Source organism: Hippocampus comes, unplaced genomic scaffold, assembly GCF_001891065.2.
Source record: "Hippocampus comes isolate QL1 unplaced genomic scaffold, H_comes_QL1_v1.1 scaffold104, whole genome shotgun sequence".
Classification (NCBI taxonomy): Eukaryota; Metazoa; Chordata; class Actinopteri; order Syngnathiformes; family Syngnathidae; genus Hippocampus; species Hippocampus comes.
In genome coordinates, this window is record NW_017806072.1 from 1508105 (window position 1) to 1533811 (window position 25707).

Sequence of the window (25707 nt, forward strand, 5' to 3'; positions counted from 1 at the left end):
AAATGAACCACCTTCAAATGAAGTCCATTACGTGAACATGTCCTGTACTTGTTGTTCTAGGCATCTTTAAAATATACGAAAAAGACCTACGACACAAGTCCAAGATGACGGTCTGACTGACCTTGGCGATTCCCTGCTGGAAAGCCTCCTTGGCCAGCTTAGCAGGGCCGTCCAGTGATTTGCCGTCATCTTCTGGACCCCAGCTGGCACTGTATATGTGAATGTACTGGGGGTTGAGACCAAGAGAGTGGGCCTCCACCACATCGGTCACCTCCCCATCCAGCATACGAACTCCTGTTAAATGCACACACAGACAAGATCATTAGGTCAGCGATCAGGGATGTGGGAGATGCAGGCAAGAGAACAGCAGCAAAGAATTACAGCCTCAGAAAGTTCAAAAGGGAGGGGGAAAAAAAAAAAACAAGGGATGACAAGCAGCGAAATCTTCCCGGTGGAAATACCAACCCACGTTACTGTCTGCAACAATAGGAACAAACATGTGGGATGGAAACAAAAAGGGTTTTAACGAGCACATAAATGGGCTCACACATCTGACGGACACCCAACTGCAAAATAAGATGAGAGTTCAGAGAGCCTGCAACAGAATGGCGTGTCCACGGGGTAGAACCCAAATGACACCTTTAATCACACCTAAATACACCACTGCCTGGGCGTTTGATGTGAGCTGCCTCAGATCAGTCCAGTGAACATTAATAGCAGTAGAGAGGTGTGAAATGAACCACCTTCAAATGAAGTCCATTACTGGGACTAGACCTGCAGCGCCAAGGCAAGACAGACATCCACATTAAGACTTCAATAATCGATTCCAAACACCACGCTGAGTTTCTCCAGCGGGGCTGCACACGGATAAGTAGTCTCGCCGCAGGAAGCGATACGGTATGCAAAAGTTTGAATGCCAAGTAGCAAATAGTGCCACACAGAAAAAAATGTTTACTTGGTCATCGTTATGCGCAGACTGGGTGGCAGCAGTCATCGTAAACGCTGTTGTTACAATTCTCGTTTACTTCCTGCAACTCAGTGACACAAATACTGCTGCGTCTCAGGGGGTCGGTTGTAGCACTAGCAAAAGGAGAAGACATGCAGGAAGCCAACCTTAATTGAGGCGACTAAGGTCAGCGGCGGTGTTTCAATTCTTATCACTAATCATTGCTCAGCAAGGATACCACCATCAAAGTGTCCCCTATTGTGCTCGCCAACATGGAGAAGCAACACACAGCAGGTCGTTAGCAAGCTCGAAGGACATGAACAATCTGTTGCTCCATCAGGAGACAAATGGTAATGAAGACAAAGAAGGCGAACGCTGAGGAACATCTGGAATGGGGCTGATTCAAGTTCCTCGGGGGCCTGAATGCAGCATCAGGATGGCTTCGATCGTCATGCAAATTAACAGATCATCTGATGCCAACATTTCCAACAAATCTTCTTTAATCCATGACAGGAATTTTCTCAGAAACATTGAATAAAATGAATAAACCATTGTGAATACATGTATAAAGTCAAGCGCCCCAAAAGTCAAATTTGGCCAAAACTTTCTGGAAAAATATGCCTCCAAGGTCAAAACATCACAATCCCCCCCCCATAGCCTCTCAGTACAATATAATAAGAATATGACCGGCCCTCGCAAAGTTTTTATGAAGTCAAAGTAAAATGCAAAATATGCTGTGGTTTTATTTATTTTTTTTAAAACCAGGATTTTAGTTGTGAACGCGGGTTTGTATTCTGAAGTGTGTGGGTAGCACAAACGAGCAATGGCTACTGTGCCTCAAGTGACATCAACTTAACACCTTTGTCACTATATATAGGGCCTTTTGCGACACCTGTACCAGCTATTAAAAAAATAAATAAATAAAATAAAGAGCAACTTGCAGCGATAGCAGTGGGACTCATGTTGGCAAATCCTCATTTCCTGCATCGTGAATGGAACAGGGGATATAAAATTATGAAATAAGAATAAGAAAACCTTTATTCGTCTCACAATGGAGAAACTCCCAATTTACAGCAGCAAAGTTATGAAAGGAAGTAAGTAGAAGAACACAAAGTATAGGAGCTGGTGTAAAGGCAGCCACTCTCGCGGCACCATCTTGAAGTCAAAATAACATAAGAACAAAATAATACAACACAACACATAAGACTCAGACAGTCATTCAATCTTAACCACTTTTCTGCATACAACAAAATAATACAACACAACACATAAGACTCAGTCATTCAATCTTAACCACTTTTCTGCACACTCTTTGTGCATCCATTCCTTTTTTTTTTTTTTTTTGGAATTACTACCCATTCTATTGAACTGATTTTGGTGAGAGGCAGGGTACACCCTCAATTGGTTTCCATATAATTACAAGGCATACTGTACGTAGACCGACAACGCATCCATTCCTTTTTTTTTTTGAATTACTACCTATTCTATTGAACTGATTTTGGTGAGAGGCAGGGTACACCCTCAATTGGTTTTCATATAATTACAAGGCATACTGTACGTAGACCGACAACCATTCACACTTGCAGGTGCATTTCTACCTCGGGGCAATTTAGACTCTTGTATTTACCAAACTAGCCTGCTTTTGGAACGTGAGATGCAACTGGAGTATTAAAAGGTTAAAACAATGTCTGAACAGTTAATCAAGCGTTTACGATGGGGATAATTTGAGGCTGGAGCAATTCATTCATACATAATTTTGCTGAAGAACAAATTGCTTCAAATTGAAACGAGTCGACTGGCATCACGAAGCAGATTCAATTTCACTCGGGAGGTTTGCCTGATGAAATTCTACAGGATAGCTGGAGCAATTCATTCATACATAATTTTGCTGTAGAACAAATTGCTTCAAATTTATAACGAGTCGACTGGTATCACGAAGCAGATTCAATTTGACTCGGGAGGTTTGCCTGATGAAATTCTACAGGATACTGTGTACAGAATATCTTTAATATCTACTGAGATACAAAGTGTGTTTTGGAACTCAATCGTGTTTAATAGAGCTCTTTAAACACACCCGCAGCTGCAACAAAGTGCTGTAGATAAACTAAAGTGGAATATAAGTAGGCAAGACATTTGAACCGAACATAATTTAGAAACAATAAAACAACAATGTTAAAATCTATGAAAACAAATAAGGCACTAAAAAACAATGGCAGTCTCTCATGCTGTGTTGTGAGCCAACAATTAAAAATGGGTGGTCAGGCTGGTTTTAAACCAGACAGCATCGTTCTGATTGAGGCCTTTTCAGCCACCGTCATCTGGCTTTCAAAAAGCGACGAGCCGATTGGGCAGAAGCGGAAGCCAAATAAACACAGAGTAAAGCATATAGGACGACATTATGTCAAAACATATATTTACAAAAAAGGAAATGAATCATTTACTTCCATCCCCTTAAAATAGCATCACACTGTGTTGGACCCCCCCCCCCCAAAAAAAATGCTACTCCATAAAATCACTAAGTTCAATTAAGTGTTCAGTATGTATATAATAATTTTACAGAATATAACATCCATTCATCCATCCATTTTCTGATCCATTTTATCCTCACAAGGGTCGCGGGGGGTGCTGGAGCCTATCCCAGCCGTCTTCAGGCAGTAGGCGGGGGACACCCTGAACCAGTTGCCAGCTAATCGCAGGGCACACAGAAACGAACAACCATCCACGCTCACACTCACACCGAGGGACAATTTAGAGTGTTCAATCAGCCTGCCATGCATGTTTTTGGAATGTGGGAGGAAACCGGAGTACCCGGAGAAAACCCACGCAGGCCCGGGGACAACATGCATACTGCACACAGGGAGGCCGGAGCTGGAATTGAACCCCGTGCCTCTGCACTGTGAGGTCGATGTGCTAACCACTGGACCACCAGGCCGCCTAAAATAATATATATACTTAATTGAACAAAAAAAGTACATTTGGGCATTGGGGGAGGGGGGCGGGGGGACATTTAAAGTCCACACATCATCTCAGTATCGTCAAAGTCTTATATGCTCATCATATTATTCATTGGAGTTTTTATTTTGATCTTACGTTACCATACCTGAAAGAAAACTAGATAAATGACTGATGAGAGAAATCCCTAATTACGATGATGCCCTTACCTCCAATTTTAGCGTTGTAGGCCACACCAACGCCGCACACACCATTGTTAGCTGCAGCTGCAACCTCTCCTGCGCATCGAGTTCCATGTCTTTGAAGAGAGCAGATTAGGAAGGACCATGAAAGAGAAACATTTTTACTATTGAAGACTGAGCATGAGAGTGTGTTAGTCCTGAATTGAAGGAAGATCGTTTCCTGTTTTCCGGAGTGTTGTGAAGCCCAAAAGACCTGAAATTCATCGAATGAATATTTTATTTGAGCATCACAACAGTAGACGCAACATCCAGACTACAACATTCTTCACATCTAAAAGCATTTGCAATTAGATGTGTACCCTATTGAGCAAATTCAGGCATTAAAGCGCACAGGTTTGGGATTCTTACAGTGGACACAGAAGACCTTTCTGGCCCTGACTATTCACCACTGACAGACACAAACTGATCAATGCACATTAGTCATTCTCGATAAATGTGGGTGTTGAGCTTTACAGGACACAGTGTCAATGATGAAAAATACACCAACATATGCGGGGGGGGTTCCGGAGCCTATCCCAGCCGTCTTCAGGCAGTAGGCGGGGGACACCCTGAACCAGTTGCCAGCTAATCGCAGGGCACACAGAAACGAACAACCATCCACGCTCACACTCACACCGAGGGACAATTTAGAGTGTTCAATCAGCCTGCCATGCATGTTTTTGGAATGTGGGAGGAAACCGGAGTACCCGGAGAAAACCCACGCAGGCCCGGGGACAACATGCATACTGCACACAGGGAGGCCGGAGCTGGAATTGAACCCCGTGCCTCTGCACTGTGAGGTCGATGTGCTAACCACTGGACCACCAGGCCGCCTAAAATAATATATATACTTAATTGAACAAAAAAAGTACATTTGGGCATTGGGGGAGGGGGGCGGGGGGACATTTAAAGTCCACACATCATCTCAGTATCGTCAAAGTCTTATATGCTCATCATATTATTCATTGGAGTTTTTATTTTGATCTTACGTTACCATACCTGAAAGAAAACTAGATAAATGACTGATGAGAGAAATCCCTAATTACGATGATGCCCTTACCTCCAATTTTAGCGTTGTAGGCCACACCAACGCCGCACACACCATTGTTAGCTGCAGCTGCAACCTCTCCTGCGCATCGAGTTCCATGTCTTTGAAGAGAGCAGATTAGGAAGGACCATGAAAGAGAAACATTTTTACTATTGAAGACTGAGCATGAGAGTGTGTTAGTCCTGAATTGAAGGAAGATCGTTTCCTGTTTTCCGGAGTGTTGTGAAGCCCAAAAGACCTGAAATTCATCGAATGAATATTTTATTTGAGCATCACAACAGTAGACGCAACATCCAGACTACAACATTCTTCACATCTAAAAGCATTTGCAATTAGATGTGTACCCTATTGAGCAAATTCAGGCATTAAAGCGCACAGGTTTGGGATTCTTACAGTGGACACAGAAGACCTTTCTGGCCCTGACTATTCACCACTGACAGACACAAACTGATCAATGCACATTAGTCATTCTCGATAAATGTGGGTGTTGAGCTTTACAGGACACAGTGTCAATGATGAAAAATACACCAACATATTACAAACGTATCCTCCTCTATCTGTTAAATACATGCAATACTAGTTGTTGATCACGTTTGTCAGATATAATGGGGACACCTCGGCAGACTGCCAGTTACGATGCACAACAAAGTAATAACATAACACCTTTACATCTGTCGTCTATTTTCCAAACCTTGCCTTCTTTTTACACAGGTGAACTCCTTTTAAAATATATTGCCTCCCCCATGTTATATGTGGATGTAGATGAGCAGCTATCTCGGGGATGTCCTGTCTTCACAGCATTAAAGCCAAGGTGATTACAGCCGCACTGCTGCTATAGCAGAGCGTGAAAAAAAAATAAAAACAACTTTTTGATTCAAAGTCACTTCACAGGGTCAGAGCAGAGCTACGCCTCAAGCCAGACTCCTGATTAAGCTCTGGAAAACAGTGATGTATCACCATCTTGTTGCTGTTCTCATTCCTTCACAGTTCTTAGTCCTCCTGATACAGTTTTGGATTTACTCAAGGTTTGCGCATGAAAAAATGGAAACGCAAAAAGATGTGGAAGCCAATCTACTAAGCAGACAAGCACAGGATTGTGCCTGCCAAATGGGCGTGATAACCGCACAGTTCATTTTGCGCTTCCTGGGAGGAGTACATACACACGGATGAATTCAGCACACGCAATGTGATTCATCAAAACCAAGAAATTGTTTTATGTCTTTAAATACCGTCTCTGAAAGACAGGTGCACACGACACCTCTGTGCATAAACATCATGAGGCGAGGCAGGCAAAATAAGAAGTGATGGGAGGAATGGATCTTTGACCGTTATTCAACATTTTTTAAATGCCAGGCACAAAAATGATCGCAAGAGATTGCCCATTCATCAATGCAATTATGGTGCTTCTGACTGATCTAAGGACTGACTTGGAGCCAGTAACAATTCGGAGTAGGGATATTCCGACCCTTTCATGCACAAATAATAATAACCTACATGAGGATTTTTTTCTTAAGTGTTTTTATGAGTCTTTAGCCATGAAAACAAAATCATGGCAGTGGATGGCAACACACATAGGGTCCATTGCCGTGGTTGATGCACAACTGTGACATTAAGATTAATTAATAGAAGAGAAAAAAAAACATGAATAGCTCTTCACTCTAGTAACCTCTGTCGCTGAAAGAGTTAAGCTGCCGTCACCGATCACGTTCTCTAAGGAGAATTTAGAGTGTTCCATTAACTTACGGTGCAAGTTGTTGGAATGTGGAGGAAAACCGGAGTACCCGCAGAAAACCCACGTCGGCTAAGACTTATCAGGTTTTTTCCCTCCTTTTAAAAAAACAAAAAAAACAAAAAAACCCAAAAAAAAACATAATTTTAAGTTGTGTGTAGAATTGTGATATCCATGTCAATTCCCCGACATCATTGGTGATGCGTCATGCATTACTGTTAAAAAAACAAAAATAATTGAATGTAGAAACAGTAACATCCCTAATACTTCTTGTATTACATTGAGGCTTAATAGAAATATGTGAGAAACATTTTGTAGAAGTTTGTCACTCCCTTAACAGAGCAATTCGATACATAGGGTAATCAATCAGCCTTAAAAGGCTTTGATCCAGTTCACCGATCAGACCCTTTTTCACACAAATATTGATTAATAATTATCGGCCATCGATCGCAACATCCCTAGTTCGGAGTCACATCATATCATCGATAAAAACACTCATTTTAGATTTGGATTTCCTTGTGTCTGCATCATTTCAATGCACTGTGAAAATTGATGCTGACCGATCCCAGAACCCTTTCTGGCGTGCTGTCCCAAGTTCGAAACGGATGAAGCGATACATCCTATTCATATGCACTCAGTACTCAGAGCGAGTTTAATCAAACAAAACGTGGCTTTTATGATGTTGCTGTCTTCCTTCAAATTATCGGAGCCAAGATTCTCTTTTTTTTTTTTTTTTGCCTCTTTCACCTAACATCCAATTCCATTACTATAAACTTCATTTTGCGCTTGAGGTGCTCTCCCAAATGTTCCATGCCGAAACCCATCAGAGCTACCTAAAGCGAAAAACCTTTAAAATACGGCGGTCTCTGTCACTCTGACACTTGTTGCCAACAGTGCACACAATCTCTTGAGTGAGTAAACATGCAATTTAGGGCCCACTATTTGGGATCTTAACAAATTAGCCTCATAAGGTATTGACAACACCACAACACAAAAAGCATAAGACAGAAAAAAAAAAAAAAACAATTCTGCTTCCTTATAAATCATTCATCACATTTATTAGACTCCAGGCAGTCAATCACTACATTGTATATTGTGTGCAAAAGTGATCATAAAACAGACAAATTAATGTTCTGACAGGGCTCATTATTCATGGCCATTCAGATTTGTCTTCCTTCCACAAGCATAATGGCAGAGCATATAGGAGGGTGTTATACATCACTTGCGCAATTAAATGCTACAATTGCCGTCTCGAGGTTTTACTGCCAGTTGGCTTGTCTCATAATGTATTCATGCAATGTTAATAGCGACTTGATAGTTCCTTCATTAACTATATACTGAACGTAATCAAGGGCCAAATTGGGACTCATAATGCAGGGAGGCATTTCTTTTCAACAGAAAGTTGCAGCTTCAAACATCATATCTGCCCATGATACATGAATGAATTCATGTTTCTGCTTATTATTATTATTATTGTTATTATTATTATTATTATGTTAGTTTTTAATGTTTTGACTAGTTTTGTGAATAGCAAAATGCAAGGAGAAAAGACATTTGCTTTTCAGGGTTGGCGCTGGGTCACGTAATCTTTTAGCCAATGGGGTTAAACAGTATAAAAATCTCATAGCCACATTTGAGGGTAGTTAGCCACGACATCACACGACGCCGCTATCTTGCTGCATGTGCTGCTCAAAACGCTTCAATTTTTTTCATCGAATTTAGTGAAAATGTGCAAAGCGAACAGGCGACTGATCCCCATCTTCCATTTGTTTTAAGTTTTTAAATATCGAGAGCAAAGGAGACTGCACCATGACGTGACGTCAAATGAAATCGTCTCACTTCTCAGACTATTTATTTATTTATTTATTTTGCGCATACTTAATTAGCAATTGAACATGATTTTGTGATGGCGTCGTGTTGACACTGGTGGCTACAGTTTTGTGACGATGATGTAAACTGGCCCTAACAAGGACTGAAGACAGCTGCCACGCCACCACACGCTGCCGGGGAACAAGTTCAAAATAAAAGCGAACGAAGGCATTGACATCTCTGTATTCTTTGGTATGCTAAGGTTTATTTTGAAGTGTGCCTTCTCAGCGCGTTACTGTCACGCATAGTCCTCCCGAGAAAATCAAGAAACTGAATAATGAAATAATTATTGTGTACTTCTATGTGTTTTGTAGGAATGAAAGAAGTCTAATTGGTCATTGGAATTAATATAGATATTTTTTTCTGTGGATCAAGTACTCCATTTTATGAGAATGACATGCACACGTGGTTACAGGACCATTTTCAAACAGACACACAATTTCATTTTGACAGGACTTTATGTTAACTGAGAATTGCTTTTCCCAAAAGCTACACAATGTCTTTCGGTCCATTGCAGGTCTGTATTTATTGAAATGTTTTGTAGAGGAAAGCCTATTAGTTCCAGTGAGTGAAGCTCTGGTTATATCATTTGCTGTGTATGCAGAGCATTCAAGTGCTGGTTTAAATTTGGTGGATCAGCACAGTCACATGTATGCCCGTTTGTGTTGGATTTTGACTCTTGAGTAGGATGCATGAAAGCATGACCAAATGTGTCTGGCAGCTTAGCCATGCTTGGCTTAATTGTAGGGATCTGTCTCTTGGCATTTTGGCATTTGGCTTTTGTTTCAAGTCTGTTTCGATGGTGAGTCTATTCAATGACGTGACCCACTGTGTTGCTGTTTTCTGCTCATTTGCAGCTTCAAACAGATCCATCCAAAGGATTAGATTGGTGGTCAGGATATTGTCACACCAACCACAAAGTTGCTTTCTCCAGCATGCTAAACAAAAGATAATCCTTTTTTTAAAAAAAAAAATCCAGGTCTGAATTGTGTGAGGTTTGATAAAACTGCACACATAAATTCAATGTTTTCTCTACTGATAAGAGATTTTTTTTTTGTTTTGTTTTTTTTTTTTTTGTTAATTGAATCCTGTATTTAAAGATTGAAACTGAAAGAACATAAGAAAATCAGAATGGCAGGGGTGTCAAATTCATTTTTGTCACGGGCCAGATTTTAGTTTCAGTTTCCCGTGGAGGGCCATTATGACTGAAAGAAGTCAAGAATAACGGTTTATTCATCTATTGTTTAAGTTACTGTCATGGGGGGTGGGGCAGGGGTGTGGTAACAAGAACATGCTTACAGTATAATTCTTATTTATTACAAATGAGAATGTGAAATTTGGGGAGGGATTTTAGCAAGCATCATGAAAGTTGCCATCTTCGATTTGCTTTCGCGGACCACATAAAATGATGTGGCAGGCCAGATGTGGCCCCCGGCCCTTGAGTTTGACATCTGCAGAATGCTGTCCGGTCAGGTCCTTAAAAAAACATAATAATGGTCAAAAGCTTACAGCTTACAACCAAAAAGGCCACATGTTGGATTCCCTCAGCGGCAGTTATACAAGCGACTGATGTCGCCTCCGATAGAACCGTGACAGATGTTCTACTCTCTGAATCAGTCAACTTTATCACTCGGGTAGCACTGAGGTCGGGGACAAAATACATCATTTTGATGGGGCTTGCACTTAAAAATGAGTAATGCATGATATTGACACTCATGAATGGGATGTTTGTCATTTTTGTGCAGCATAACGATAAAGAAAATCTCTCTGAGCACAGCACACAGTATCACCTCACATTCTTTGCTTGAATCTACCATTCATAAAAGATCTTTTCAACTGAGAAATGCAGCAATGACTGACTACAGGTGATCAGTAGTGCATTGTACACCGGAGTTCGTCTGACATCCACCACAGCCCATCATTATTCTCTCCTTGGGCTAAAAACATTTAAGAAACCACATGCAGTTGTTTCACACTTGATGAGGATAAGTCCTGCAATCTGCTGCTTTAGGTTGACTACATGCAGTACAATCGACATCACACTGACATTACGGAGACAAAGGGGGGGGGGGGAAGAAACATGGTTATGATTGAGAGCATCGAGGTCACCAGCTGGGACAAACCACAACCAGCCTTCAGGCTGTCTCCATTCCAATAATATCCGTCGAAACTCCCGACTCGTGAAGCACAGAGCCTGACATGTTAATTAGAAAGCAGGAAAACAACCTTTGTGTCATGTGTTTTAATCAAACTGGCAGCCTGAAAAACACCCACCTCCTTACTGTGAATTAGCTCATAAAATCCGATTGCAAGGGTTGTTGTTATTGCTCGCACGTGTTCAGTGTTACTCTCAATCACTGCAGATTTTTTTTTAACAGATCTTCCAAACATCATAGCTGCTCACGATGGTCAACACCTTGCTTTTAATTCAATGCTCAAACTTAAGTGTACTTTAACTGACTCGGTAATAGAGAGCATGTGAGTGAAAATGTCAGCCCTTTGATTTAAAAGGGTGTATGTGTATCATCTCAAGGTGATGGTTTGGCTCCATCGGGGAGCTGAATCGGAGGCTGTGAGTAATCCCCTCCACGGTGGTGCTTAGTTCTGTCAGCGGGACAGTATGATATTAATGTACTTTCACACCGACAAAAATGGCTTGGCTCTCTGCATGACTGCTCAACCTCACGGTGTTGACAAGAAACAAGATCACTTCTCAAAAGTGTAGGTGCTTTCATGAGAAAAGAAAAAAAAACCACATCATATTTAAAAGGTCCTAAAACAACAACAAAGCAGCATGTGTGCTGTACGATGCCTAAAAGTCAAAATCTGCAACGAGTAGTTATCTTTTTATCACGTGTATGCGATGGATAAAAGACTGAACTACCTTGCAGATAGGGTCATTTCCCCTGACATAGACAAAATTATTAACAACAAAAAAGAAATCTGCAGTCTTTCAGGAAAACAGATTGAGAAAAAGTCTTGCTGTTTTAGCATCCACTTCAGGCACAGCTGTTGAAAAACTAACATGATGTGAAAATGTTCCATTTATCAGAGCAGCTATTTTTGCATTAAGAAGTGATGAGTTTTTCACCACACATTTGAAAAAATATTAATAAATAAATAAATACAGACATACATAGATAAAAACATGCAGATTTGAGCTAGTTCCTTTTATTATTGACGTAAGTAAAATGTTTTTTGGACTTTTTACCACTAAACCCCCCCCACCCTAACCCTAACCCTACATGAACACGGCTACTTTCTGATTCGCAAATTATGACATTACAATCAATGACATCAATTTTTGCAGAAAAATGCAAAATATTAGCCCATCCTGATCCAGTAGATCACAGTGATGTAAAATCGAATTGCTACATGGATGACAACATCTGGTGTGGAAGAATTTGACTGGCCTGCACAGAGTCCTGATCTCAACCAGATAGAACACTTTTGGAATAGTTTTGAGAGGAGAGTGAGAACCAGGCCTTCTCGTCCAACATCAGCGTGACCTCACATTTGGACCAAGGCAGAGCAGAATTATATTACAAGAAAGAGTGAGATTAAGATTGAGGTTTTATTCTTTGCAGGTGCTTCACGCACAACACTGAAGCATGGCAAACATTTATGAATGCAATAATCAAAGGCTTGAGGCATGAAACACAAATCAGTGCCAAAACAGCAGTGAGGGGCCTTGATGTTGCAGAAGCTTTGAATTGTGTGGAAGTGAGGAAAGTTTATATTTTCTAGACTTGGAGTGTAAACCAAGCAGGACTTTCAAACTTCATTGTGATCGGACGGACATTATCTAGCTAATTTGTGCTCTTTATTAGCACTTGTGAAATGCACATGTTCGCTTTTTTCATTTAGGGTAGGGTTTAAACCAATTCCTGGGCAATTTGGGGAATTCACGGCATTCCTTACCTGTTCTCATTACGCTGAGTGTATCTTGGTTGGGGGTCCGCATCTCCGTCATTGACATCATAGCTGGCCTCGGGGTCCTACGAGACCAGGAACCAAGGTTATAATGCTTAGGATGTTTTTTTGAGGTATCTTAATAATGAAAGGTTCTCTTCACTAACATAATTGTTGATAAGATCCGGGTGGTCTTTTTCAATGCCGTCATCCAGGATAGTCACCACAATACCTTTTCCAGTGTAGCCCTGAGCCCAAGCTACTTTGGTATTTAAGTCTTGATGAGTCAGAGTGGACTGGAGAAGACAATAAGATGTTAAATTTTGTGCCAACACAAGATTTTTGACTGGCTATTTACATGTGACCCATTGTGGTGGGACAAATAATCAATTGAACACGGCTACTTTCTGATTCGCAAATTATGACATTACAATCAATGACATCAATTTTTGCAGAAAAATGCAAAATATTAGCCCATCCTGATCCAGTAGATCACAGTGATGTAAAATCGAATTGCTACATGGATGACAACATCTGGTGTGGAAGAATTTGACTGGCCTGCACAGAGTCCTGATCTCAACCAGATAGAACACTTTTGGAATAGTTTTGAGAGGAGAGTGAGAACCAGGCCTTCTCGTCCAACATCAGCGTGACCTCACATTTGGACCAAGGCAGAGCAGAATTATATTACAAGAAAGAGTGAGATTAAGATTGAGGTTTTATTCTTTGCAGGTGCTTCACGCACAACACTGAAGCATGGCAAACATTTATGAATGCAATAATCAAAGGCTTGAGGCATGAAACACAAATCAGTGCCAAAACAGCAGTGAGGGGCCTTGATGTTGCAGAAGCTTTGAATTGTGTGGAAGTGAGGAAAGTTTATATTTTCTAGACTTGGAGTGTAAACCAAGCAGGACTTTCAAACTTCATTGTGATCGGACGGACATTATCTAGCTAATTTGTGCTCTTTATTAGCACTTGTGAAATGCACATGTTCGCTTTTTTCATTTAGGGTAGGGTTTAAACCAATTCCTGGGCAATTTGGGGAATTCACGGCATTCCTTACCTGTTCTCATTACGCTGAGTGTATCTTGGTTGGGGGTCCGCATCTCCGTCATTGACATCATAGCTGGCCTCGGGGTCCTACGAGACCAGGAACCAAGGTTATAATGCTTAGGATGTTTTTTTGAGGTATCTTAATAATGAAAGGTTCTCTTCACTAACATAATTGTTGATAAGATCCGGGTGGTCTTTTTCAATGCCGTCATCCAGGATAGTCACCACAATACCTTTTCCAGTGTAGCCCTGAGCCCAAGCTACTTTGGTATTTAAGTCTTGATGAGTCAGAGTGGACTGGAGAAGACAATAAGATGTTAAGTTTCAACATTACAGTATGTGAGAATCGAAATCTTTTTGGCTGGATTTACACCAAAATCAAATTTTGTGCCAACACAAGATTTTTGACTGGCTATTTACATGTGACCCATTGTGGTGGGACAAATAATCAATTCTTACAGTTGTGTGAAAAAGTGTTTGCTCTCTTCCTGATTTCACAAGACAACACGGGTAAACACAAAGTGCAGTTTTTAAAAAGAAGGTTTTGATTAATAAGGAAGAAAAAAAGTCCAAACCTACAGGGCCTTGTGGGAAAAAGTGATTACCTTCTAAACCTAATAACTGAGTGAGGTACCCTCAGCATTGTGTTTAACCTAAATAAAAACAAAATACAATGATTTGCAAATCATCTTCAACCTATATTCAACTGAATCCACTACAAAGACAAGATATTCATGGTTCAAACTGATCAACTTTATTGTTTTTAGCAAATAATGAGTCTTTCATAACTCTGTGAAGAAATGTCGGCCCATTCTTCCTTGCAGAATTGCTTTAACACTGGAGGCTTTTTTTTGGACCACAGATGTCATTTTGACCCAGCCTCTTCCTCATTGTTGAGTCATTAACACTGACCTTAATAAGTGAGGCAAGGGCGGCCAGGAGCTCTTTAGACATTGTCCTGGGTTCCTTTGTGACCTCCTGTACAAGTAGTCACTGTGCTCTTGGGGTAATTTTGATTCCATCCACTGTTCCATGCTTTTTTCAATTTGTGGTGAATAGCTCTCACCGAGTCTGAAAGCTTTAGGAATGACTTTGTAACCCTTTCAAGACCGATAGATGTCATTTATTTTATTTCTCATCTGTTTTTGAATTTCTTTGGTCCAGGGTATTTTGTTGCAGGTTTTTGAGATCCGTTGGCTGACTTCATTTTGTCAGACAATTTCTATTTAGGTGATTTCTTGATTGAACAGGTCTGGAGGTAATCAGGTTTGGCTGTGGAAAAACGTGATTACCTGCAGTAAATTCATGAATTCACAAGGCGGGGGGTTGGGGGGGGGACGTCCTTTTCCTATACACGGATGGATAGCTTTGAATAGTTTTCTCTTTTAGTAAATCAAATCACCATTTAAAAAACTGCATTTTATGTTTCCTTAGATTTATCCCTTTCTGATATTTACATTTGTTTGATGATCTTAAAGGGGGAAACTCTGGCAAGAAATTAAGAAGATAATTAAAATTAAGAAGGGAAACGTATTGATGGAACAATAGATGATGCATCACAATGCATACCTCAATGATTATGACTCAATGGGTTAATATGTTGACAAATAAAATGGGTGGGGGGGAAGGGGCGGAGAGCAAAACTCGCCCGTGAGTCAATGTGGTTCACAAATAGGACTGCAGTGTGAGTCACTGAGCAAGTTTGGTTAAAAATTTCAATCATTTGGGAAAGTGACAAAATGAGAAATTACATGATACATTTCCATTCAGAAAGTGAAGACTGTTTGAACTTTTCCCAGCCAGCGAATCATTGTGCAGGTTACAATGATTTAAAACAACAACAACAACAAAACTTCTATCTAATAAAAATCATCCAGCATAATGAAGTACCAATACTTGAATGCAGACTCTTTAAATGAGCTCTAAACATTTTACGATTTCAAACGTCATTTAAAGATTCACTCGTCCACTGGACTTCTGATTGAATTCAGAAATCAATCAAGCATAACATTGTTTTTTTTTTTTCATTTTCTACGACTTGGTGTACAACCTGCACTGGTTGCCAGCCAATAACACTGAAGAGCTAAAACAAAGGCTTTAATCATGAACATAATGTTTTAATAATAACAATAAGAATAATATTCATTAAAAAAAACATTTAATTTGTCAGTGCCTTCCAAGATCCTCAAGGACACTGTACATAAATCAAAAAACATAGGCAATGAAGCTATGTTTTGAATTTGGATTTGAATGTACCGGTAATGAGAGAGTCTGAATTGAGCAGGTCAGGTGGCAGAGAGTTCCAGCAAAGTTCCAGAAAGCCCAAAAATTCCAAACAACTGATATTATTAGCGAAAGGAGTTAAGATGCCACACTGTGTCTATTTTGGATGTCATTTCCAATCAAAGGGGAATAAAGAAAGCTAGTTAAGCCTCCAAAGCTTTCCGAAATAGAGAAAGTAAAGAAAACAGTGCATTCGGAAGAGTCCGCCTGCCTTAAGACCTGCGGCTGTGCTCTCATCTGAGAAATCTCAGTGGTGGGTCAGGCTAGAAACGACGGTACAAACCAAATGCGGTGCCTGCCATATTTCCTCGCAAGGAGCCTAAACGCCCATGTGCAACGAGTGAAAAGCGCGGTAAAAAAAAGTGGTCCGAGTGTTCTACCCATTCAAGTAGTAATGACTCAGATGCTGATTAGAGATAGAAAGCATTACACGTGGGTAGAATTCACAAATTTGACACATCATTACACACCAGGTACCACTGCTTGGGGTAATCGGGGTCTGTTGGTGCCTCAAAGACATCCCTCCGCTTCCTCTTTTTCACCACTTGCTGCTCTGCCCACAGAACCTGAGGTGTGCAAAAACACACAAGCACAGACACCCATCATTTTGACGTTATTGGACTGGAATGTCAGAAGTTATTGCGATCGCCATCAAACTTGAGCTGGGGATAAACACGAGCCCCAGCTGTGTGCAAAGGGCCAGACTTAAAAGTTGTGGGAGCTAAATTGCATGTAAACTCTGATAGATTGTGCACACCCTTGGTGGGCGTATTTCGCATGACTTAATAAGATTGCGATCAGGCATGAAATTTTGTCTGACCGAACGCAACAGGTGTAAAAATGGCTGCAAAACCAAACGGTGGATATGAGAGACAAGAGATAGGAGTTGACATTTTTCATGCAACCCACATCTGCAAAAGATTGTTGTTGTATTTTTTCCCCCCCACCTTGTCGTGGTAAGTTCCAGTACAGTATAGAAAAAGCTTCAGACAAGCAGCGAGTTCTTCTGGGATGACTGAACCATTTGTATAAAGTCTTGGCCAATTATCGGCGGGGAGGATGACAGTCTGCTTCACGGCTTTGCACGCAAAAAATGCAGACGGTTTTGTTTCCCATATTTAAAAGAGGGGTTTGAATTTAAGGTGAATTTGGGAGAGCAGCGCAAGATGAAAAACGAAGATAGAAGAAACAGGATGGAAAATGTTGGTGAAAGAGGCAAAGGTATTTCACTGAGTTCCAGAAGAGAAATTAATCACGCTCATATTTTGGGGATACCAGCAACCAAACAGAAGTCAAGGGGTTTGTTTGATTGAACTCACCATGAATGCGAGACAACTGGATCCTCAAGTATGTGTAAATGTTCAATGCCAGTTAGATTCTGATGGGGAAAACGATTTTTCTTCACAAGGTTTCTCTTTATTGATTTTTTTTTTTTGTGTCACTGTGTTCACTTTGCTTTCTTGTCTCATGGTGGCCTTGTCCTAGACAATGAGCTATCTGAATGGTGATAAACCTCCAAGGAAAATAACTTATTTTTCAGTCACAAATATTTAATTTCCTTCTTAGTGAACAGGGCGCATTACAAAGTTGTCTTAGTAAAATGACATGCCAACAAACAGGCACGTTTTGTTTTTTTAGTACAGTTGTCACCTGGGATGTCATTTTTAAATATCTGATCGAAAGAAGCTGCATTCGAGGCGAGTAAAAAAAAATAAAAATAAAAAATTAAGCATTTGTACATCTTGGTTCTAGAAGTTTTTGTTTTTTTTTCTGATGTGGAACCTTGAACATCCTAAACGTTCTGGGACTTCAACCGACATTTTCATGTTCATTTGATAGAAAATCATACTGTATATTTGGTCCATTGTGGAAATGTGCATTTTGTGTTTGTAAATGTGCCTGATGGTCGATGTCTACGGCAGGTGGTCCAGTGGTTAGCGCGTTGACGTCACAGTGCAGAGGTACCGGGTTCAATTCCAGCTCCGGCCTCCCTGTGTGGAATTTGCATGTTCTCCCCGGGCCTGCGTGGGTTTTCTCCGGGTACTCCGGTTTCCTACCACATTCCAAAAACATGCATGGCAGGCTGATTGAACACTCTAAATTGTCCCTTGGTGTGAGCGTGGATGGTTGTTCGTCTCTGTGAGCCCTGCGATTGGCCAGCAAATGGTTCAGGGTGTCCCCCGCCTACTGCCAGAAGAGAGCTGGGATAGGCTCCCCCCCCTTGTGAGAATAAGAGGATCGGAAAATGGATGGATTGCCGATGTTGACAATATGGAGGATGAATACGTTTTTAGCTGGCTTTTTTTTTTTTTTTGTCTCCTCGGTGGCACAGTTCAGAAATGCATCCTAGCCGGGAAGAAATATAGGCAGAAACTGAATCAAGCCTCTTCCACATGTGGATAAAAATCAGATGTTTGTACATTTAGTCACACAGTGTTTATGAATTTAAAGTCAGCTAGCATCCAAGAACTGATTGAGTTCAATGTCATGCATGCACAGCTCTCAGATTCATCCTTCAAGTGAAGGAGAGAAAACAAAGGAAAGAAAAGAATCAGGACTGTCAAATAGAGATTACTTGATAAACTTCGTGTGTCGTGTTGAGGGCAGATAAAGCTTCACTCATTCATTCACTTCATTCATGGGATAATTTTCTACTTTCTGATTATACACTTGGGACAATATGCTGCATGTCAGCATCCCAGAGCAGAGTAAGAGACACAAAGAAGCGCATAAAAGACAGAGAAGAGAGAAAAAGAAGAGAAGAGATGCACTAAACCAGCTCAAAGTTTAGCTTTTTTAATCCTCCAAAAATGTTTCTCTTGCCTTCTACAACGGCTATGCTGGAACCAGTTCAAGACAAGTTTTCTTTTTTTTTTTCTATATGGCTCTCTACACTGTTGGGTTGAGTTGGTTTTCTTACAATACAAAGTATATACGGAGTCCGCTTCTTGACCTGCTCAATGTGTCACAGTGCCGTGAGAAAAAATTCTGTTATACATTGGCGCCATCTAAATGAAATTTGACCTTGACTTGAGTCTCGCTCTCAGAAAAATATGCAGACAAACTTCTCACTCACTCACTAACAGTACGTATGTTGGTATTGTTTTTGCTTGAGGGTTAGTCTGGTGCTGACACTGTCATATGTGGGAGGTGTGCAGAGGTGGGTAGCGAGAAACCAAAATTGGACTGCTTTAGAATAATAGATTTTCAAATAAAAGTAAAAAGTAGACCTTCATATACCAATAAATATACACGGTTAAAACAACAACAACAACAACAACAGCTGCATAGTGTGTAAGAGAAGAAATGTTTGTTTTTTTCACTAAAATGCCTGAAGGAATAATCTTCCTGTTGACCAAGTTCATTGATAAAATGGAAGCTTTGTGTTAGTTCCGTTTTACCGCATGAGTCCCCAACATATTCAGTAATGCGGACTGGTTGATGCAATTTTCAGGGCTGATTAATAAATTAAAACAACAAACGGGAATCATAATATGTTTTTGTACCTTTACGAGGAGCACCGACACCATAACAAGGGGAAGACATCACAGAACAAATAGAAAGAGTATGAATTATACAAGCAACACAAAAACAGGGGTATTTTGTCGCTATAACAATAAACGTTAAGGCAAATTTTTATGTCACCATATTAGCAACGTCCTCCTAAAATGTGCCAACATAAGACACCGTAGAACAATTATAAAGTCCATAAAAATATATCCGGTAACTTATAGTGACAACAGTGAAACCTTGGCGCACGCGTCGGTGCACATATCATTTTAAGGAAAACCACATGACCGAACAAAGTTCCTGTTTCGTTTGGTTGCGGAAGCGCCTAATTGTATTAATAAGGGAGACAATATGTCGACACGTTTGTAGGTTTTGTTGGATGGAGAGAGTTTGCGTTCCTTGCTTTGCGTTGGTTCTTGGTATTGGTTGTCATCGATGGATCAACGAGGGAGGAGGATGGTTTCTGCCGTGTGGAATCATTTTGATATGATGACAGAGAACATGGTGAATGATTTATCAGTTATTGTTTGGATGAGTGATCCGATTTCTTTTGGGTCATTCTAATTTCTTTTTGGAGGACAAGCGGTTTATACTGATTACGCTTCATTTTCTATTGTAGGTGAAATGTAGGATTTACTCCCAAGAGCTGTCTGGCAGGAACCAGAGCACTTTCACAATACTGAGGCATTATCGTGCCCGGCATGAGAGGGAAGAACCGGCGGACATTATTGTGATGAACTGCGGTACTTTCAGAAAGAAGGCCATTGATGAGGCCATTGTGAATATGATCATCACAGACTGTCAGCCGCTTAGCCTTGTAGAAGACGATGTCACTGCTGATGCCATTACTCAGGTACACATTACCCTACCATATACGGACTTGCATCGAATTTCTATGTGCGTCGCCATCATTAGTGCCCTCTTAACCAGTCTTCTCAAAAGCAGGAGAAATGGTTTGTAAACGGTGCAATCGCATCGGCCCAAAGATGTGAACGCAGCTGATGTTTCTTAATAAAAACAGGTGAGTGAACTGTGTATAAATCTGTTTCCAGTCTTTATTGAAGTTGCATGCAATGACCTCAACAGATGTCGCCATGAAAAAAACAACAGTTTCAGCACAGTGTCGACAGTTTGTGAAATGCGTCATACACCCAATGAGACATCATCTGCCCATCACTAGTAAGTCACCATCACACTAAATCAAAAGCTGCTTGCCGCATATTGTGCAGAGCGGGCTTCATGCGTGATCTGCGTTTTCACTCATTTTGCTAGCTTGTGGGTTTAATATCAGCCTTATGCAGCCGTTACAATTAACGCAGGATCTTGACATGCAGCAAAATTCTGTCAGATACTGAAGTAACAAAGTGATTACGTTCTCTTTTCAAAAGAAAGTATTTTTTTTGCCGAAGATAATAAATAACGAAGAAGAAGAAGAAAGACCTTTATTTGTCTCACAATGGAGAAATTCGCAAAACCCGGGCGAACTGTAAGTTTTTTAGTCTTTCATCTGCGCGGCTCGGTGCAAAGTGCCCTGCCGCCCGGTGGTTGGGGACCACTTTTATGTGTGTGTGTGTGTGTGTGTGTGTGTGTGTGTGTGTGTGTGTGCGTGCATACGGGTCGGGAGAGAGCCATAACACTAAGTACTCCAAAAATCCATATTTGACAGCTGGTTTGCATATGACGATAACACTGTTAGCCCACTACAGCAGCGTCCGTGGGCCCTGTGGATTTATCATGTCGTTTGATGACCCAGTAGAGTGTGGGAGTAAAACCTTTATTGAATAATTGGAAATAGTATAACTTTACTACCATGGCTTTTCACATGCTAGAAATGTGCCCATTACTTTACAATATCGTATTTCATTTTTTTAATGCATTGCCCAGCCTAGCCAATCGGAGATGCTGTTAAGATGGAGATCTGATTTGACCAAATGAGAAGAGCTGTACTATCGGCGATCGCATAGCACAGTAAAAAAATAAAGTAACAAAATAGAAAAACATCCAAGATAGCAGACTTGTAGACAGACAAAATGTTATTGAGCAACAGAGAATTTTGTGAGAAAAGTTGCTATATGTGTATTTCACCTGTAAAGAAATCCAGTGTAGTGACTGATATGCAAACGCAAGCCGTCTATAGCAACATTTAGAAGGCAGTCAGGCCGAAGTTGCCCAAATTTTTGTGCAAGCACGCGCTGCAGACATCCAAACCTATATGACAACGTGGCAGCTTCAATGCCAATTCTAAGCGATGCCAGGTTCTATCATTCTTGCGATGCAAAATTCACTGACAACCAGCACATTTTGTGGGTGGCAGAACTTATTACCAAAAGCAAAGAAGTACTTGCAATAGTGTCGCCAGTAAAGGTGTGCGTGTGTGTGTGTGTGTGTGTGTGTGTGTGTGTGTGTGTATATATGTGTGTGCATGTACACACACACACACACACACACACACACACACACACACACACACACTTTAAGTACCACTTGACCTAGAGTGGAGGAGCAGCCGGCAACTAGCCAGCTTTGCCGTACGTAGCAGTCTGGAGGAGAGCTCACAGGTTTTTTCGTAAATGTTATTTCAAATAAATCATTCCTTCAACCAGTACGTTCCAAATAGTGAATACAGGACTGGTAACCCTTACTCTGTGGTGCTTTTAAACTGGCCACGTTTGGAGGACACAACAGAGCCAGTTCCCCCGTCTACCTCTGACAGTACACTCGTTAAATCACGACAGCACCAGTGGAGTCCGGAGGCCCTTTCATACATTCTTTTGATTTATACACTTGTTGTGCTGAGGGCTCAAATAAACAACCAGGCCGATGACGTCTCTCCGTTTACGTGGAAATTGCAATCCTGCGAAATAGTTCCCGTTTTCAATAAATAAACCTGAAATGTGATTACAGGGTTTTTTACTTTTGGTATCCTGAATACGAAACACCGGTATCTATTTTCTGTTAGCCCTCAAGTCTGTTAGTTACACGTGACAGTATGTGACCAAATCAGTTTCACGCTTCATTCTGCGTTAGAGGAGCTTTTCATGACTCACATACAGAGAAGAATGCAACCATTAAATAATGTCAAGAGAAAACGACATTCTTTTGTCCTCCTGCCATTGCGTGTAAATTTTGTGATACAAAATTACTCAAAAAAAATATCGAATGTAGTAATGAATGCTTGTAGAGTGGTACCTCTATTTATGAAATTAATTGGTTCTGGAAGAAATTTCTTAACTAGAAAATTTTGTAAGTAGAGATGCGTTTTCCATGGAAATGTCCTAATCCATTCCAAGCCCCCCCCAAAATTCAGACATACATGTTTTCTAAAGCATAAAATTGCATCAAAATATGTCACAAATACATGTTACAATTTGATTATTGCACAATAAATTAGAGTTGTGCATAATGTAAAAACAAAGAATAAAGAATAAAAATGACGGTCATTTAACTTAACTGCGTCCTCATCTTTTTTTGCCCTTTAGTTTATGTTCTCTCTCAGAAGTGGTTTTTGCCTGGCCTTTTGTGAAGAACTGATCCAAGGACGTTTGCTTTTGTCAGATTTTAACAATCCTTTGAAAATGTCCATGGCAAACATCAGCAAAGTGAGCGATTGCCCGACTGGTGAACATTTTTTCTGGGTGATTCACATTCATGTAAAACCATCGGAACGCTTCATCATACTCTGGATACTCTGGATACGGATACTCTGCATCGACACGTCTATCTATCGACACTCGTAGACAAATACGGTAGAGGTCCCTCTTAACCATTGAGATGCCAGGATGATGCTCGGTAATCGCCAATGGCAGAGAGCAGCTATAAGAGTGTTGCGTTCAGGAAAATTAAATGATTAAATTCAAATTTAAATTAAATTTAAATAACCTCGCGCCACCTTACCTCTCTGAGGTCATCCGCCACGACACACCTGCCCGGCGCCTCAGGTCTGCGGACCAGACATTATTAGAATTACCAAGAACTAGACGGAGGCTCAGAGGGGATCGAGCCTTTTCCGTTGCTGGTCCCTCTCTCTGGAATGACCTCCCACGGAACATTCGGCAAGCATATATATATTTTTTTTTTTCATCCACTCTATAATTCATCATGACATTAACTTACTATCCCCCCTACCGCCATAATAATTATTTCATTTTCCTTTGTCAGAATTACCGTTCCTTTTTGTTGGTTATTCTCACCAAACATAATGGACAATAAGGCTATTAGATACTTTTCCTACAGAATGCTTTTGTTGCAAATACATTAATGGATCTATTAAAATAACGCCTTAAAAACCAACCTAACCATCACCGCAGCAAAAATTTTGACCCTTCCAAGTGCATTCCAATGAGTCTGAGTTGCACAACAAATGCACAGTATAAAATGTAGAATTCAGAACAAAATACATCTATTTACATTTTAAAGGTGCAATTTGGACTGGTTAGCAGGCAATCACAGGGCACACAGTGATACCCAACTCGACCACTCATGTTATGGGCAATGTAGAAGGGCTCCGTTCAGGCTGCCTGTCAACACAGTGAAAGCCAGGCAGCACGGCTCTGTGTTCATAACATTTTAAATATAACAACATGCGATTCACAAGTTGCCATTCAAAAGCAACTTATTATTTGATTCTCTGTAAACAAGTGCTCATGCTCTCATTGATTGTTTAGCTGTCTATTCAAGTGCTTTTGCATTTTCTAAGCCTCTGAATCAGTTTGTTTTCAGTGATGGCATTTGGAGATGCAATCAATAATACTAATTAAGTTTCGGGGCTCATTAGATATGAGCTCAGAAGTCTATTTGAATGTTGCAGTTACAAGCAAGTCAGCTGCATTTACTGTGAAGCCTCGAGTGTTGAGGTTATTGGGTTGTTGCTGAGTCAGGAGGCAGAGACGTTGAAAGAGAGTATGGCTTTTTCCCACCAGTGCTCAATCTTAAAGTAATTACCATTTTTCTACAGCCTTGGCTGTTGGATTGTTTTAGATGAAAAAATAAAATCAAACATTTTCAGTTGCACGGTGTTCTTTTACTCAAACACATCAGACAAGTCTTGAAATAAAAGGTGAATTATTCAAGTTGGTGATCAAACATATGCCTTACGATTTGAGTGAAATTTTGTATGTAATCGAAATGCAGGATATTTCGGAAATCACTATTTTGTTTAACTTTCCTCTACTTGACACAAACTGCTGTTGCTGTTTTTATTTATTTTTTTTAATTCACACTCCACAATACACTGACTTTCAGCAATCATATAAAATCAATCACCAAAAGACACTTTTACCATCTGAAAAACACAAACAGCCAGGCCGAAGGGTTGAATGCTCCAAGCAGACCAGGACAAACTTATGTTTTTTTTCCAGTAAACTTGATTATTGTAACAGTCTCCTTACTAGACTGCCTTAAAAGAGCATCAAACAGCTGCAGCTCATTCAGAATGCTGCAGCTCGGGTTCTGACCACAACAAGGAGGTCAGAACATATTACTCCAGTCCGAAAGGCTTTACACTGGCTCCCAATTAGCTGTAGAATACATTTTCAAATTCTGCTCCTGGTCTTTAAATCACAGAATGGTTCGGGTCCTGAATACATTAAAAAAATGCTGATTGAAAATAAACCCTGTAGGGCTCTGAGATCGGCAGACTCAGATCAATTAGTGGAGCCCAGACTTCAAAGTAAACATGGTGAGGCTGCATTTAGGGGTTATGCTGCACACAAATGGAATAAGCTGCCAACAGAAATGAAATCAGAACTGAGTGTAAATGTTTTTAAATCCATGTTGAAATTTTTGCTTCTTTCCCATACATTTGATAAAGGTCCTCTCCACAATTTTAAATCATTTTTTCTTGTACTTATTTTAGAAACCTACTTTTATTTCTTTACTTTTAAAGGTTTCCTATAAATGGTCTACATGTATGTTCTGGTAATTTTGGTAAGCTACTTCTGTTTTCTCTGCTTTGCTTTTGAATGTCATTAACCGTTGTGTCTGAAAATGCATATCGGTGTTGTGTCATTGCTTGTGTAAAGCAAATTGAGTCACCTTCTGTATGAAATGCACAATGTAAATAAACTGTTTTGTCTAAATAAAAACAGCCGAATGATCTATCCACCCATTATCCGAACCGCTCATCCCCACGAGGGTGGCAGCCGTGCTGATGCCGATACAAGCTGGGGTTTTTTTCCCAAAG

General features: G+C 40.5%; 1 protein-coding gene across 1 annotated transcript in view; it reads right to left on the reverse strand.

Annotated features, from left to right (window-relative positions):
• Positions 1–25707, reverse strand: part of furinb (furin (paired basic amino acid cleaving enzyme) b) — a 77866-nt gene that overhangs the window by 19897 nt on the left and 32262 nt on the right. Inside the window, exons 4-8 of the mRNA XM_019894281.1 lie at positions 16487–16582; positions 13902–14030; positions 13744–13820; positions 5180–5268; positions 122–294 (exon numbers count right to left, since the gene is read on the reverse strand). Of these exons, the coding sequence (XP_019749840.1) occupies positions 122–294; positions 5180–5268; positions 13744–13820; positions 13902–14030; positions 16487–16582 (564 nt within the window). The remainder of the gene's footprint in view (positions 1–121; positions 295–5179; positions 5269–13743; positions 13821–13901; positions 14031–16486; positions 16583–25707) is intronic.